The sequence below is a fragment of the Epinephelus lanceolatus genome, chromosome 15 (assembly GCF_041903045.1).
Source record: "Epinephelus lanceolatus isolate andai-2023 chromosome 15, ASM4190304v1, whole genome shotgun sequence".
Lineage (NCBI taxonomy): Eukaryota > Metazoa > Chordata > Actinopteri > Perciformes > Serranidae > Epinephelus > Epinephelus lanceolatus.
Genome location: NC_135748.1, coordinates 32,845,127 through 32,862,271, shown reverse-complemented (window position 1 = coordinate 32,862,271; position 17,145 = coordinate 32,845,127). Strand labels below are relative to the sequence as shown.

The window sequence follows — 17,145 nt, the reverse complement described above, 5'->3', positions numbered from 1 at the left end:
ATCAGACACAGACAGAGAACACACACAAATAACCGCAAGTATTCCTGTCAGCTGCCGGCCTGTGTAAAAACTGGACCAGGAGTCTGTGTGACGTGGGAATAAGATCACATGTTCACATAAAAGCTCTTCAGCAACACAAATACTCTTAACTGTTAACTTAATACTGTTCAACCCGCTCCAAAGGGCATCTGTATTTCTATAGTACACAGACGTGCACTACAACGTTCTTAATCAGAAAGCCACTCTGTCATTAATATGACAGAGTTCAGAATACTGTAAGCTTCTCTTGATGTTAGCTCTTGATGTCAAATGCGATGTACTGTACTGTATTGTAAAAAGTGTAGGTATAATAAGCCACAGCTTCAGCCTACACCTGTTTAGACTGCAGAGATCTTTATGTCGATAATGTTGTATTAGCTGTGGTATTTGAGTAATTGCCTTTCTTAAACTTTACATATAATGAGTTCTTGCCTTACTGTCTCCATTAATGATTGCAGAGCACAACAAATTTCAAATTTAAATGTTAGCTAGTTAGTTTTCAACATAGACATGGACATATCATGGTCCAGTTGCCTCTGATATAGATGCTAACAAGAGCCCTGCTAACGCCTCTGCTAACATCAGCATGGCAACATGCTCATAATGATAATGCTAACATGCTGATGTTTAGCGGTTTTAGTGTTTACCATGTACACCAAGGGTGGGCAATAAAAGAGTCTGAGAAGTCCCGGGCTGTTTATAAAACATTCAGGGCAACACAGTTTATTCCACGCCACTGAAGCTGCGGTTGGTCAGTATAATTTCACTTTCAGCCATGCTTATTGTTGCTGTACGTACACAAGTATCACATGTGAATTATTTATATGATATTAAAAATTACACTGGTGTTATTGTGAACTAGATGATATGGCACACACCTAACGTACACCATATAAGTTTAGCACGTCAGAATGCTAACATTTGTTAATTACAGCTAAAACAAAAGTGCTGCTATTTGGCATGGATGTGTAGAGAGAACTGGAAACAGCCTGTTTGAAGCCAATCTGACATAGTGCTTGATGGACTAAGAGTCTCATCCTACTCTCTAATGTGCTATGTGTGAGCTCAGTCCTGCGTGTTCTTTAATGAAGCAATAGGAGAAGATATTCGGTCTCAGTTAATGTAGTTTATTAAGCAGTAAAGGAATAAAATTACAGAGCTCTGGGTCTCAACTTCACGTCCCTGACGAACAACAAAGGTGTGTCAGTTCACGAAGTCTGACCTCCTGTCCTTTCCCTGACCCAGTATATTTGAGCGTAACAGAGTGTCATTGTGCACGCAAGGCGTTGTCCTCTTCTCATTGGCAGTTCCACTTCCTCCTTCACCACACCACGCCCCTGCCTCGTGTTAATCTGACTCCTTCCCGCTGGCGGTGGGGGCGTGGTTCCTGTTTTGAAAGACAAGAGAACAACACAACTCCCTACACGTGCTGTACCTTACTATCTGTATATCACTTTCTATTCTTTTTACCATATATGAAACTAATTATCTAAGCATTGCGGTATGTGCTCCTCAGACTTCATGTCTCTTCCTCTCCTGTACTTCTCCACTTCTGCAAAGCAAACACATTCAGATCAGCTGAAATCATCTCAGTATTCTCATTGTTCACACATCTAAAACTTATATAGTGAAACACAACTTATAGTAAAACACATAACATCATTCTATTCCCAACATGCTGTAACCATGTTACTACAACTTCTGGGGTCATCGCATGAGGCCCAGAAATACTTTTCCCATAGACTTACATTGTGAAATAGACGACTGTAAATCAGTGGATACATTTTTGGGGTCATCACAACCCCTGTGAAATGACTCGTTTCACAGTCAGAAATGAATCCATTACATCCAATAACATTTTGAAAGTCTTGAAAAGCCGAAAGATCAAATCATTTTATCACCATTCAAGTTAGCAAACAGTAGATTAGCCGCTTGGCCAGTGGAAGTTAGCCACTCGGCTGGCAAAGTCTCTAGTGCACTTGCTCTATAACACTAAATTTGATTGTTTTTGGCTTTATGCACCACTGAGTAGCTTTCATAGGAATGACTGCAGCCCCGCCTCAAATGCTGTATCCAGGTTTCTTTATACATCTATGGTATGGATGCTAACAATAGTCTACAGCCTTGCTAGCGCCTCTCCTAAAGTCAGCATGACAACATGCTCAAAATGGCAATGCTAACATGCTGATGTTTAGCACTTACATGGTTTACCTTGTACATCGTATAAGTTCAGCATGTTAGCATGCTAATGTTTGCTAATTAACACAACAACACAAAGGCAACTGTTGGACAAATTGGCATTTTGATGTAAGCTAGCTAGCTAGCTAGTACAGCAAATTATTATTATTATTATTTTTTTTTTTTTTTTTTTTTTTACCCACATCTGGTTTAAGCTGTATTCCTATTTCATTCATGGCCCTTATTATACCCTGCTTGGACAATATGTAAAGTGCCACTTTAGATATCTCGAGTGCCAATTAAAAACTATTTAGTAGCTTTATATCCCTATTGACTTTACAGTGAAAATGTAAGAGCAATGTAAGTGGTGACTGGAGCGTTGTTTGTCTGTTCACAGCGCTGATACGGCTCTGGATGCCTGCTCAACACTATCACATTACCACATTGACTCTAATGGGTGTGGATTTCTCAAGGAATACTGTAACAATGCTGAGAAATACACCCTCTGCTGTGTGTATCAGAATTTTCTGATATGATTAACTGCACCTTTCAAGAGAAAAAATGCCTCCAAATTCCATCCTGGAAAAGATCTGTTCTGGAGGAGGGAGGGGTGAGTTTACAGCTGGGATTTCATCGTTATAGCTTATAGGGCTAAAGGCCCTGCCTTGTGTTGCACAATATCAGTCAGTGCCTCAGTGCTCTCAGTCAAAACAACTGGTGTCAGGCCTACATGGTTTACATGCCTATTCTCGGGCACGGCTGCCCGTGCCGTGAGGGGAGACAGGACAGTCCAGAGGGAGATTAAGGCCAGTTTCACCAAGTGCTTGCAGATTAACGCGTGTTCTTACAGCTATTTAACCTCCAGAGCTGTGTGATGACCCAGACTGCGACCGGGTCACTGAGCAGGGATGGTTGACTCTACTGACCCCCATCGTAAACCAAAGGCAGAGCTGAAATGAAGAACTGGATGACAGTGTATTCAGATGTCAGGCTGAGAAAATGACAAGAAAGAAAAGATGATGAGGATTAAAACCATCTGGTGATATTCTATATATTTCTTTTCAATAAACCCTATGAATACACCAAAACCAACAATTAATTGATTCTACAAGTATTTTCTGTTCTGATACAGCTGATTTCCCTCCTCCATTATTGTCTAAAAATAACTGAAAACTCATCAATGAATAACAAATGATGCCTTCATGTACTCCTCAGAAGGTCTTTGGTGTGTTCATGAGCTTTAAGTTGTAATGTGGAAACAACATGAGCGCTACAAAGATGTGTTGTATTTTACTGATTAGAGGGTTGATAACAGTTTGAAGTGATTTTGTCCCACACTTGTTGCTGCACAAGTTCATCAACTAAAACTACTAAGTAATAATTTATCTGACTAATGCTAATAAATAACTTTTCTAACTAATCAAGCTCACTATGTGGACAGCAACTAACAGTTACAGTTAATACCTTATTACAAATTACACATGAGCAAAAAAAACATGCAATATGTGCATTACTAAAATATTTGTTACCATTAATCAAACATTTATTTTGATCCGGCATGTTTCTGTATCTATGATGTCAACTTTTCACCAAATTTTTCACCAACCTTCAACAGAGTTGTTGTTCTGCCTCTAATGAGGTGTTCTGGAGGAACCAACAACATTGTTGATTTAAGTCTTTTCATGGGATTTGTTTGTTTGAATTGAATATTGCAGAGATGGAACCAAGTCATTGTTTTGCAAGTCACAACCAAGTCTCAAGTTTTTGCATTTAAGTCCCAACTCAAGATACGCAAATCCTCAGTCAAGTCTCAAGTCAAGTCTGACAAGTCCCAAGTCCCTAGTTCTAAGCTTTGAGTTTCAAGTACTAAACATAACAACACACAACACATAACAACACTATTAACCAGCAGCCTACTACAACAGAATAAGTTTTGTATGTATTTGTCTTGTTGTATTCTCATATTGGAGGAACATCTATAACTTTCTCTTCCTAAATTGGCCTGGAGTAAGGTATCAAGTGTTTTTAAGTCAAAAGTCAACTCCAAATTAAGTCATGAGTCACTGGTGTTAAAGTCCAAGTCAAGATGCAATTTGTTTTTGATTTTGGCAAGTCCAGTCTAAAGTCATCTTTTCTGTGACTCAAGTCCAAGTCATGTGACTCGAGTCCACATCTCTGGAATACTGGCAGCAGTATCCTTAACTGTCCTTCTGAGGACAACTTTGTAACATGTATTTATACATATAAATCTTCGCTGTAAGTCAGTTAAGCGCTGGCTTTCCTGCCTGTGCATTTGTCTTGGATTGAAATACAAGACTATGAAATCCATATTTAATGCACATTTGTGAAATAAGACCTGAAGTTTCCTGTTGTATCTCAGGTGGTAGACTGGACCATTTTAACTCACATTCAGAAAATAAGTCTTCCACGTTGACAGGAGTGAGGCAGAGACAGAGGGCGCACACTGACATAGATTTGTCAGGACCATTTAGTTCTCAAAGTCCCCAGAAACCACAATAAAACAAGGAAAATCTGCTTTCAGTTTTCATTCACATCCAAATGGAACAGAGTGCAGGAAAATCTTCACATAGACTCACTCATTCCACTTGCATCTTAAAGCCATAATTTTAGCAAACACAGCAGTTGAAAGTGCTTTTTGTTTTTATGATGACTTTGCATGCATTTTTTTATTTGACCGAAGCTGCTTTTATTTGAGTTATGTTCTTGTTTTTTAATGTGTTTATTTTCTTGTATTGTGCATATTTCCAGTACTTTTAGATGGCCTTGTACATAAAAAGAAGCCTCCCACAACATAAATAAAGATGAGATGTCAAAGGTTGGTTGACTGACTACTGACTCTCCTTCACTGACACAGACACTGGTTAGCTGCTTCTCTGCGGCTGTTGTTCGGCCACTTGTCTTACTCCGAACAACAGCACTGAAGCTCCTTTTTTTCTCACATGTTGACTGCCTATTTAACTACTTGAGATTTTGTTAGGCTAACAAATAGGTCTCCTTCTCCCTCTCTGATGTCCTTTGAGCATTTTATTGCCATTTGGCCAGCCGCGCTGGAACCACAGAGGGAGTGGAGCATGATGGAAACTCCATATAAAAAGAAAATAAACCAAACTCACTTTAACAGCAACATTGTGAGAGAGAGGACAGCAGCCGAAGATGAGAGATGCAAAGGATAACATGTTTGACACTGAGGGGAGGTGGTGTACATACATTATGAGTTTTTATGGCGGAAAAAACTACTCACCATTTCATTTTTCACCCTCTGTGATAACAAGACTGTTAACTCCTCTCCCCTTTGCCTCTTCATCCTCTCTATTTCTTTTTCAGCAGTGGGCTTCCTCCGCACTCCGTGTGTGGTCTGCCTGATGAGCTGCAGCGTGGCTTCAAGTTAACAAAAGCTAGTGTTGCAGGTAGAGGTCATCTTGCTTTTGGCCACTGCTGTGAAAGGAAATAGTAGAAACCCATGCCAGATTTTACACTCCAACGCCACACTGAATATCTGGCTCCATAGCTGCTAAATGCTCCACTGTGTTCCCCAGCTAAACTCTAACTGTGTCTGTCTGCAGCTTGCTGCTGAGCAGGTAGTGTACGCAGGTTTTTAGACCTTTTTCTCTGAAAACAGCTGCCTGCTTTGGCTGAGACAGACACTTCAAGAGCCGTGAGAGAGCTGAAAACAATAATGCTGTTTGAAGGTATAAAGTTTGGTATAAAGCTCCATAAAGCCAATACAAGCTGCAGATTCAGGTGTTAATTCTCTGTACTGTAGGTTCATATGAAAGATCCCTTCAATTCAAATGTAGACCAAATTTCAACCGAATTTGATGAAAATCTGTAAAGGAAAAGGGGAATTTCTGTGTTTTTCTTTCCACTACTGTTACGCGAAAGTTAGGAGTTGGTTCATTGCAGTATGTCTAAAGATACATATCACAATCATGGCTAAAAAAGAAACAATCACAGCTAAAAGGGAAACAACACTGTTTTGACATGGCAATGATAGACGCCACAAAATACCGTCCATTTCCATCCAAGCAGTACTCAAATATTGTTCAGAATTAAGTCAGCACCGAGTTTTAGAGAGACTGAATAAGTAAGAGGCATAAAAAAGAAGTAACCTCCATTACTTCATGAGTTTCAGTGGCCTCCGTGCTGCTTTTTGCTGCAACTAACCTGTTTTCTGCCCTGTCCATGATATCAACATACCTGAAAAGAAAGAGAATCGGTGGTTTGGTGCATGCAGTGATGCGGGCGCTGTGTCGGACCGTCGTGGTGAAGACGGAGCTGAGCCAGAAGGCGAAGCTTTTGATTTACTGGTCCTTCTACATCCCAACCCTCACCTATGGTCATGAGCTCTGGGTACTGACCGAAAGAATGAGCGACCGCAATGACTTTCCTCCGTGGGGTGGCTGGGCTCAGCCTTAGAGATAGGGTAAGGAGGTCCCCGATAAGTGGATGAAAATGGATGGATGGACACCTGAAAAGAAGAAAAAAAAACACAGAAAGGCACACTTTAGTCTACTATAGAGTTGTATGCAGTCCATTGCCTATTCTTAACCAGTTTTCTTGCATTTAAAATCCCTTCATCCACGCACTAATTTTGATGGAAAATGGCTCATGTCATCTGGTTCAGGATTTATGAAAATCTGTGTTTTTCGACACTTGCGTGGACATCTATTCAGGATGGCCACCAAATAAACCTCATAGGCCATCAGCTGACCTTAGCATCATGAAAAATTCCCAACTAGACACCATTAAGGCCCTAAAAAGCAGCTGATGTCATGTGGGTGCATGGGAACTGATTTCTCCTGCTAGACAATAATAAAATCCATTACAGCCACATAAAGGTGAAACTTGAGCTTGTTGTGTTCAACACTGGGGTCAAAATAACCACACTTAGTTTGAGTAAATAACCAAACAGCAAAACAAAAAATAACATTGACTTAAAACACTATATTGACCCAAACTGGGTTAATTTTTAATCCAGTTATTTTTCAGTGTGCACATTATGCGATGTAATACTGGGCATGTGTAATAGACATTAAAGCAGGGGTCTGTGCTTGCATTGTGCGTACTGTCAACATCGTCGGCACTTAGGAGCTATTGGAAAATACGTCTGGTGGGTGAGATGCAAAGCAGCGTGCCTGGTGACAGTGGCTTTGGAGGCAGACAGTGTGAGTGTGGTCAGACAGTGAGCCTTAAATCACAGGTCCAGGGAGTGATGACTGTTTAGCCACTTCACAATAACACTCATTTTATAAAGCTGCATGTGGGACTGTATGCGTGTGTGCGTATCTCTGAAAGACATAAGTACGTCTGCAATGTGTAAACAATAAGCATGCGTGTCTGTGTGCAGGATGAAGCCCCGTAAAGATCTAAATTACACTGCAGATTCCCGTGGTCATGCATCGCAGCGATTTACCACAGGTGATCCAGCCAGAGTGTGTGCAAATCACAGCCAATCCACAGACCACGATTGTTGAATATAGTTTTCCACCCCAACTGAAGCTGTGAAACTAGCCACGTTCACGTCCTGCGGTCACAAATTCACATCTAAAGTCAGAAAAGATTTCACTCTGACAAGCCCCTGGTGTCATATCTGCTACTTTAAAAGCTCTATCCTCTTATTGGATTACGCAACAGGGAGTTTGACTTACTTTAAGAAAACATATATGTGCACCAGAGGAAGGAGTTCAGTGTCGATGCTGAGGAGCATTTATATTCAACCTTCTGACCTTGCAGCTATGGGGTGGTCTCATGTACCACCAGGCTATCGTCAAAAGATCTTACGTATCTGGGCAGAATGATTAAAGGAACAGCTCAGAATTTTGGGAAATGTGTTTATTTGCTGTCTAGCAGAGAGTTAGATAGAAGATTGACACCTCTCTCATGTTTGTACACTAAATATGAAGCTACAGCCAGCAGTCTGTTAGCTTAGCTTAGCATGAAGACTGATAAGTAGGGAAAAATAGCTGGCCTGACAGCGTAGGTCATGTGCGTAGGCTACAGCATAGGCTCCACATAGAGCTGACGCACAAGTATAAATCCTGCAAAAAGGTAACAAGTCGACCTACTTCCTGAACTGTGTACTTGCTGATCCTCTAAACTTTCCTGATTGAAACAAGGAGACAGAAATGTCAAAATCAGAATGGACTAGCTAACTGGCTGCTAGCAGAAGCTTCATCATGGTACAAACATTAAAAGTGGTATCAATCTTCTTACCTAACTTTACATCAGAGCACATTAACTTTTCCCCAAATGTCAAACTGCTGCGTTAATGTTTAGATGCCTTAACAAGAAGTGAAGTACCTTTACAGAGATCTTTTGACTCCTGGAAAACTTTATGTCTGCACAAAAATATCAAATATTTGATAGAAAAGAAACTAATTTTATGCTGATTTGTCGCTGCATTCACTGTCCTTACTTTAATAAGAACAGACATAGCACACCAAACCAAACATCATTGTTATTTGTAAGACTGTCAAAACAAAGCAAGGGAGAGTGAGTGGAAGCGTCCGCTCGCACACACTGCAGGCATCGAGGTGATCTCAATCCATCATGGTGATTCCCACAGACAAAACAGTCAACACCGAGGACAGACAAGATCTGTCCGGACACAATACACTCTTTGTTTACGGTGGGAAATCTTGATTTGAGTGAAAACAAATGTAAGGAGATGAAGAGTGATGGAGTGAGAGATAGAATTAGAGTGCAGTGCCAGATAGCGTGCATAAAACGTGTTTAAAAATCTGGAAAAAACACAGTAAAACAGGGTGGAGGAAGAAAAGCAGGGCGTTTTGCAAACAGAGGATGAGGCAATGTCACATGATTGTTTGAAGCCCTACGGATGGGGAGCTGTGAAAGCTCGGGGACAATGGAGAGTATGAGAGCATGAAATGGAGAAAACCCAGCATTGTAAACTGTGACTCTGCAGCCTGAAGGCTTCGCTCCTCTGGGGAGATTTTGGCTGCAGTCCTGCCCTGTGACTGGCCCGCTGTCAGCCGCCACAGAGTGAGAGTGTTCTGCATGAAGAGATGATAAGATCCCGCTTTGATAAGCGTCTCGTTTGACACAAGCAGACAGGATGTGAGGTTCGGGTGCCATCGTATTAGAGAGAAGCAGAAACAAGAGTCAAAGTTGACAAAATTTAAATATATTATGCACTTTAATCACTGCTGTTTCTTGTCATTGTCTAACTTTATATGAGACTAGCAGTCAATTAAACAGATGCTCTACCTAAGTATGAGTGACTTATACTGACAGCATCAAAGTAAAAGTACTCTGCAGAAAAATGGCCCATGTCAGTGTTATGAAGTTATTATATTGTTCATGGACAGGGGTCAGGCCCATCCAAAGGGTCACAAGATAAATTGGAGGGGTTGTGAGACGATTAATCGGGCAGGAAAGAAGAAGTTCTGCAAAATTGCTATTCACCTTTGGAACTTTTCTCTAATCTTCAATTACCTCTTTGGGCCATACCTGCAGTGCTATTGATCAATTTAGAATATTCTGCTGTGAGTGTTGGAGATATCGGCCGTAGAGATGTCTGCTTTCTCTTCAATATAGTGAAACTAGATGGCACTCACCCTCTTACTCAAGATAATCCACAGACCTTGTTGTGAGCAGTTTTATGTAGGAACTATTTTCTTTCTGCCGAACTATACTTGCCAACTGTATCACCCCACAGATGGAGGCATGCATCTACTCATCTACTCGCATCTTCTCGTGACAGTGTCAGATGTAAACATTAATGGCGTCTTCCTTGGCTGAGCTGTAACGTTAGCTAGCTCAGTGGTGCTAGGTGAGCTAGCAGTAGATGCACACGTCCTTCTGCGCAGTGATACAGTTTGTGAGTGTAGTTCCGTAAAAAAAAAAAATAGTTGCCATATGAAACTGCTCACAACAAGGTCTGTGGATTATTTTGAGTACATGGGTCATGACTTCATGAAAGAGACATTGCTGTTGAGCTTTTCAAATGTATTTTTGAGCACCAGCATCTACTCATCGATGAGAAGCTTCTGCTCAAGAGATGTACACATTAATGCCGTCTTCCCTGACTAAGCTGTGATGTTAGCTAGCTCAGTGCGAGTGTCGCTCAGTAAAAAGAAAATAGTTCCTACATCAAACTGCTCACAACAAGGTCTGTGGATTATCTTGAGTAACCAGGGAAAGAGACATCGCTGTTGAGTTTTTTAAATGTATTTTGTTTGGTGCTTTGAGCACCACAAACCAAGTGCCATCTAGTTCCATTATACTGGAGAGAAGGCAGACATCTTTACAGCCAATATCTCCAAAACTCTGCAACTCACATGAAAACAATCTGGATTAATAAATAGAATTACAAGTGAAAGGAAAAATATGTATTTCTGATATGTTCCTTTAAAGGAACGGTTTGATACTTTGGAAAATTAGCTTATTTGCTTGCTTATTTGCTTTCTGATGGAGGTTGAGTTGAAAAGATGTTTGTCCTTTCAATATAAGGCTAATCCAGACAGATATCTTAGCATAGCCCCAAGACAGGAAACAGGGGGAAACAGGAAGCCTGGCTCTGTGCTATGGTGACAAAATCCACCTACCAGCACCTCTAAAGCTCACTAATTAACACATTATATATTATTTCTGTAATCTGTACATTAACTAAAGTGTAAAAATGACAATTTGCTGATTTACGGGGAGTTATGTAGCTGACTATTTGTTGGCCAGACACCATAACCTCCTGGGTTCTTTGCTGGCTACTGTATAAAAATAGTCTGGCCCATCACCCCTCTTAAAATGTCCATTTTTGTTTTAACACTTCAACCTGAGCTTCAGAGATGCAAAACAGTCATGTTTTGTTTATCCCCGACTCCACTTCCTGTTGCTGGTCCTCTAGAGATGCCTGTGAGAACGTGTGAATACATCTGTTGTTGGTGGTGCTGAGCAGCACAGAGTGAGAGGTGAGCTCAAAGAGAAGGTGTGAGGCCCACACAGACCTTCATACAACCCAAGAACACACTGCTCTGTTAGTGTATGTTCCACCTGTTGAAAGTATGGTGTCTTTTTACCCCCAGAAGAGAAGAGAGAACAGTGTGAATGCACCACAAAGAGATTAGCACCTACACATCCTTGTTTTCTCAAGGGGCACCAAACATACCACACACATGCTAACACTAACAAAGCCTTCACTTGGTGAGAAAACGTCACATATATACACTCATTTAGCAAAAGATGGTAACAATCATCTTTGCCACACATTCCCAGATGCTGCTGCTGCTGCTGCTGCTGCAGACTGGTCATCGTCACTCGCGGTTTGACGTGTTGACAGAGCAGAAAACAGCTAAAAATGACCTCCTGAGGGGAAACTGTTAAGCACATCCCCAAACCAGACGTTTATGAAGCTATAAATCCCTCGGTCAGTCAGCGCTGAGAGGTGTTTGTTATCTGTCAGCCAGCTCCTGCAGAGGAGGAGAGGAGACACTGAGGGCAGCTCTCTGTAAACACATACCAAACTGGCTTTGTTGTTAAAGAGACCTACCAGAGGACTGCACAGGACTTCAAGGGACAAGGAACAGGACAGAGAGAGCTGTGACACGCTTGTAAAGCTAAACCCACCACACACACTCATACCCTGCACCCTGCTCAAGTCAACTCACCGAATTCACACGAGGTAATGCAAATACTGTCTCTCATGGGCAACTAAAACCAACACACAAAAAACTTGTGACCAGAGAAAACAATCACTCAGTTTGATTTTAAAAGAAACTAACTTTCTACAGACATGCTAGCAGCTCCGTGAAGGTGCCTATGCGCTCACAATGACAGTGCTAACATGCTGATGTTACTGTCAGCAGGTATATTTACCATGTTCAGTATTTTAGTTTGAATGTTACAGTAGCATGCTGACATTTGATAATGAGCACTAAACACAAAGTACAGCTGATACAAATGCCATTAGTTTTGCAGTTTTAGTCTATAAAGTATTGGAGAAATTAAAAATTTGACATGATGGTGGAGCTAAATGAAAAGTCAGAGGATCACCAAAGTCAACAGGATTCATCATCTGGGAACCATGAATGTGTGTACCAAATGTCATGTCGATCCATAAAACGGTTGTTGAAATATTTTGGTCTGGACTAAAGTAGTGGACCAGTTGACAGACACAAATTTCCATTGGTGTTATCAGCCTAGAATTCTTAGTGGGACGAAAAAATTACAACCTGATCTGAACCAACCCATCTGAGTTGAAGCCTGAAAACGTAAGTGAATACTGAGGCCAAGCCCAACCAAGCCCAACCCCTCAAAAAGCACTAGTCTGCTTCTAACGGCCAGGACACAGCCCAAGCCCTACTTGACCCAGCCTGTCCTCGGTCTGACCCACTGGTCTTTTCGGGACTGTTGGGTTCAGGTTGACATTGAGAACTCTATACTAGCCCATTAAAAGGCTGTTATCTGTGGCTATAAGCCTCATAGATATGGGTTAGTCAAGGCCTGCTACACCTAATTGTAGGTCTAGAAGGCTGTTATCAGCCCATTCAATAGTCTTTATCATTTGTTAGGTTTCACTTTCACTTTCCTTAGGTTTAGACGGTAAAATGATGTAGCTTGGTTTAGAAAAAGATCACGATTGGTTTCCCATGATGCTCGAACTCCAGTCTCCTGGGAGAAAATTCTCTGTTTGACCCCTTCAACCTTAATGCAGGTGTTCTCGCACATGGGAGAAAGTCCTATGAAGGCCTTTTGGCAGAAAGTTTAATTTCATGGACTGGTAACGGCCTCTTCAACCCAATATTAGGTGTCACCCACAAAGGTCACACACAAAATGACCATTTGTGCATCAATTACGCACCACAAATTAGGTTAAACTTGAATGCCTCCATGGTGAACGGACAATCCAAAAAAGGCAAATATTCTTTGTGAGCTGAAATCATTGGGATTCATGTCTAATTTATCCCATCACATTTTCAGTACTCCCAAAACACATTAATTTTCACTAAAACGTTAAAATATAAAACTCTTCTACCAAAGAGTAGCTCTAGTTCAAGTGAACACACGTGCCCAGGCCTGCTACTCATCTGTGCGTGAGACTGTTTATACTCATGTACCTAGAATAATGATTTGGGGAAGTACTGGACATATGATTGGATAAATGAGACTTGGATGAGTTGTGTGCCAATTTGTAAACAGATGTTTTGATATAGTTTTGCTGTTGTTAAATGTGAACCCTGATCCTCCAGTTCATGAAGAATGTTTGCCTCCTTTGGGATTTTTTGAGAAAAATAAAGTCTTCTGAACAAATTCAAGGTGACAGGTGGTGAGTAATGGATATAGATGTAGTGTGTTGATTTTGTGGTTAACGTATTCTGTTAATGGCCTGATAACAGCCAAATCAGCTGCAATCACAGTGTTTATTATTGATAAGGAAATGGCTTCCTTGTAGATCCCAGAAAGGATGAGGAGCCTGTTAAAAATCAGTTACAAAATGTAACGGCAAATTTGTGGTCATGATAGAAACAAGATGGGACATTAATTCTGACCACACACACCATTTAACAGCCGTGTAAAAGTGCATAACATGAAGTTCTGCCTACAAACACAAACAATAACTGTATGAATGAATAAAAAGATGAAGTCGTGATGTGTGGAAGCCCACACGCACGAAGCCGAGTGCTCAAACTGCTTTGGAAAAGCTGATGTAAAAACCATGAGGCCTGTATCCTGACAGTGTTGCGTGTTCTTTGACGGAGAAAAATGTGGGAAATATGAATTAGATCTGGCGAGAAGGATCCAACAACACACACGCACACGTTGGCCTCATCCCACCTGGCCTTTCGTTTCATATGTCGGCTGCTTTCATCTCAGTGAGCGGGGAGCTGATGTCATCCACATGTAGTCAATGACTCTGACAGCGTTTGGTTGCAGAGAGGAAAAGAAAGAGGAGAGATTTGGAGGTGAGGAATGAAGAGAGAAGTGGAGGAGTGGGAGGAGGTGACAAAGGAAGACAGATGAGTGAGGAGAAAGGACCGAGGGAGGCAGGAAGGCAGTTTTCATGGAGGGAGTAAAAACAGAGGGTGTAGGTTAGAGGAGGGGGGGGCAGAGTGATGGGTTTAGCAGACTCAGGCTGAAGCAGACAGCAGTATAGAGAGGAGAGGAAAAACAGCTCTCTGCTACACAACTCAAGAAACAGACGATATGGTTTGTTTGCCTGCCTGTGTGGTATCGTCTGTCCGTGTGCTCAAGATGGAAGACGGAGAAGTAAAGAGACAGGCTGAATCCAAATGTCCACCCTTGCGGACTTCAGTTGTACATAGTGTGATGTGATCCGCCATCACATAAAGTCTGGGATGGCAGAGACTGCAAACGGCTGATAGACAGACCTCGAGACTGTTATACTTGTTGCCATGGAAATGTTCAACTGTCGCTGCTGTCATAATCATGTCATATAAGTTGATTAATAGTGCCTACTCATCTGTCCCTGCAGATAACAACATATAAATCCCATGTATAGCCGTTTTTGTGACAGAACAAAAATGCATTCATACATTTCTTTATAACATACAGGCTACATGTGTTCAAAACAGAAATGTTTGTAAATAAGGACAGGACTATAACTCAATAAATTCGGTATTACTGATATTAAAAGACCTTCTTTTGTTGTTTTAATTTTTTTAGCCTATGTCACTGCGCAGACTGATGGGCTGCAATAATAAAATGCATTTTCATTCACTCTACAGTGGGTTATTAAATCAGTAAAGGTTGCTTTAATCTGCACCCCAAGTAGACTCTCTGGAAGTCTGCAGAAAGTCTATTTGAGGCCCTTTGTGGACTGGTTGAATTGTGGATTTGGACAGCCCTCAGCACACAGGAAGTCCGGGAGTCTGTAAGTGTGGTGAAGTCTGGACATTTGGGTTCAGCCACAGATGAAGAGGGACAACAGAGGACAGGGAAGTGTGACTGAGAGAAAGAGAAAAGACAGGAAGGAAGGAAGGAAGCTCAAACTTTCCTGTTTCAGTGACAGGCTGCCCTCTGCTGGACAAAGCAGGCACTGTCCTCAATGTCAAGTCTTTTTTTTTTCATTTGCACCACAAGAGACCACCAGAACTGCGCACACACACACACACACACACACACACACACACACACACACACACACACACAGGTTTATATATGTGTGTACACCTATTTCTTCAACATACTTGTGTTCAGTATGTTGTGTCTATTACTATAATTATTTTTACATTTAGTTAGTTTTTTATTTTTCATAAACACCATCCTTCCCACCCCTCACAACCAAACTTCCTCTGAAAAATTAAAATACATATATAAAAATATTACAATTAAAATAAGAATTAAAAATAAAAATTCAAAATAAATTAAAAATGAATTAAATAAAAATTAAAAGGAAATAAAAAAAATAGATATAAATAAATAGCACACATACACCTACTTATACACAGATGCTTAAATATATACCTTATGTATAACAAAAATCATACAAACATAATTCCTTAATTAAGTAGAAACTAGGGGTGTACAAAACAGTCATCATCCTATTCTCTCTTCCTGTTACTAACCATTTTGCTCCAGCTGTGGTACGAGTTGCAAACATTGACAGTGGAGTCATTCATAAAATGTAAGACAGGTGTTGGCATCTCATAAAAATCCTCAATTTTCCCTTTTAATCTGTAAGTCAGTTTTTCTAATGCCAGACTGCAAGACATCTCCTTTATCCAAGGTCTTTGACTGTGTTTCCATTTTAACACAATTACTCATTTGGCTTGTAAAATACAGAAATTGATTAGTTTGCATTTCTTAACATTTAATGGAAAATCTATAGGTTATATATGTAATAAACACTGGCTTCGACTGGAACAACATTTTCCGTCAAATCAGAAATCAGCTCAAGAACTTCTTTCCAGAACATCTGGAGTTTCCGACATTTCCACATGCAATGAAACAGAGCATCAATTTCTTCATTACATTACACAGCTGTCCAGAATATTTGGATTGAAATAGTGTAATTTAACAGGTGTAATGTAAATCTCAAGTTGCCATTGCCACTGCTCTGTAGAGATATGAAAGGGAGTTTGCTTTAGAGCCTAAAAATAATAATTATAAAACATGGACAGCTGACCTCTGTTGTTAAAATGATACAATAGTTGACAGTGAGAGTTCTAAAGTAGTTTTAATTTGGGAATGTACGAAACTCCTAATTTGTAAGTAGTTAAAATGCTTCCTCTGAAGGTCATACTTATCTACTAATTGTTGGAATGGCATTCGAGTGCCTTTGTTATACAGGTCTTTTATTGTACTTAGTCCCTTATCCATCCACTATTTTAATCCCATATCATGTCTCCATGGTCTGAAACTATCATTGCCCCAAACAGATGTGAAGCATGAAGATGTTAAAAGGTGAGGATTCATGTCAGATTCATACAGTGGTTTTTAGGAACAGATTCTGTGTATGTTAAGCATTTTGGTTTGTAATGAATAAAGGTAAGTGCAGCGGAAGTTCCAACGTGTTATTCTCTATCTCTATCCATGCTGGAACCTCTGGAGTTAAAAAATAGTGCATGATCATGTTCAGCACTTTAAGCCCTCCATGATCATATGGTAAGTAGAAGAGATGAAGACGCAGTCTAGGGCAGTGGTTCCCAGCTGGTCCAGCAATGGGGTCCAGATTTCTCCTTAGTCATTAGTTCAAGGTCCACACATTCAGTATCACACTTAGACTTGGCCATGTTGTTGAGCTTGTTTGCCACTCTGTCAAGTAGCTGTCTGTTATTTATTCATAGCTATAGCAGGAATGTGGGTTGAAGAAGGTTTTCTTATATGTGGAAAAAAAAGAGGCTGGTAGAGGGAGTGGTATTGATTGAAAAAGATGTAAAAATGTTGGCAGGATCGACATCTTCACAATGTTGATGTGGCCTGTCATAGAAA

General features: G+C 40.6%; 1 protein-coding gene across 11 annotated transcripts in view; it reads right to left on the bottom strand.

Moving 5' to 3' along the window:
• Positions 1-1,150: 1,150 nt before the first annotated feature.
• Positions 1,151-17,145, bottom strand: part of LOC117266705 (uncharacterized) — a 227,713-nt gene continuing 211,718 nt past the window's right edge. For 9 of the 11 annotated variants that reach the window (XR_013493397.1, XR_013493398.1, XR_013493399.1 and 6 more), the window contains 2 exons: positions 6,436-6,706; positions 1,151-5,673 (listed from right to left, as the gene is read on the bottom strand). Coding sequence is in view for 4 of the 11 variants with exons in the window: in XM_078175198.1 (XP_078031324.1) it covers positions 5,653-5,673; positions 6,436-6,706 (292 nt within the window). In the remaining 7 variants the exon portion in view is untranslated. The remainder of the gene's footprint in view (positions 5,674-6,435; positions 6,707-17,145) is intronic. The other 2 variants (XR_013493396.1, XM_078175201.1) reach the window with 2 other exon arrangements.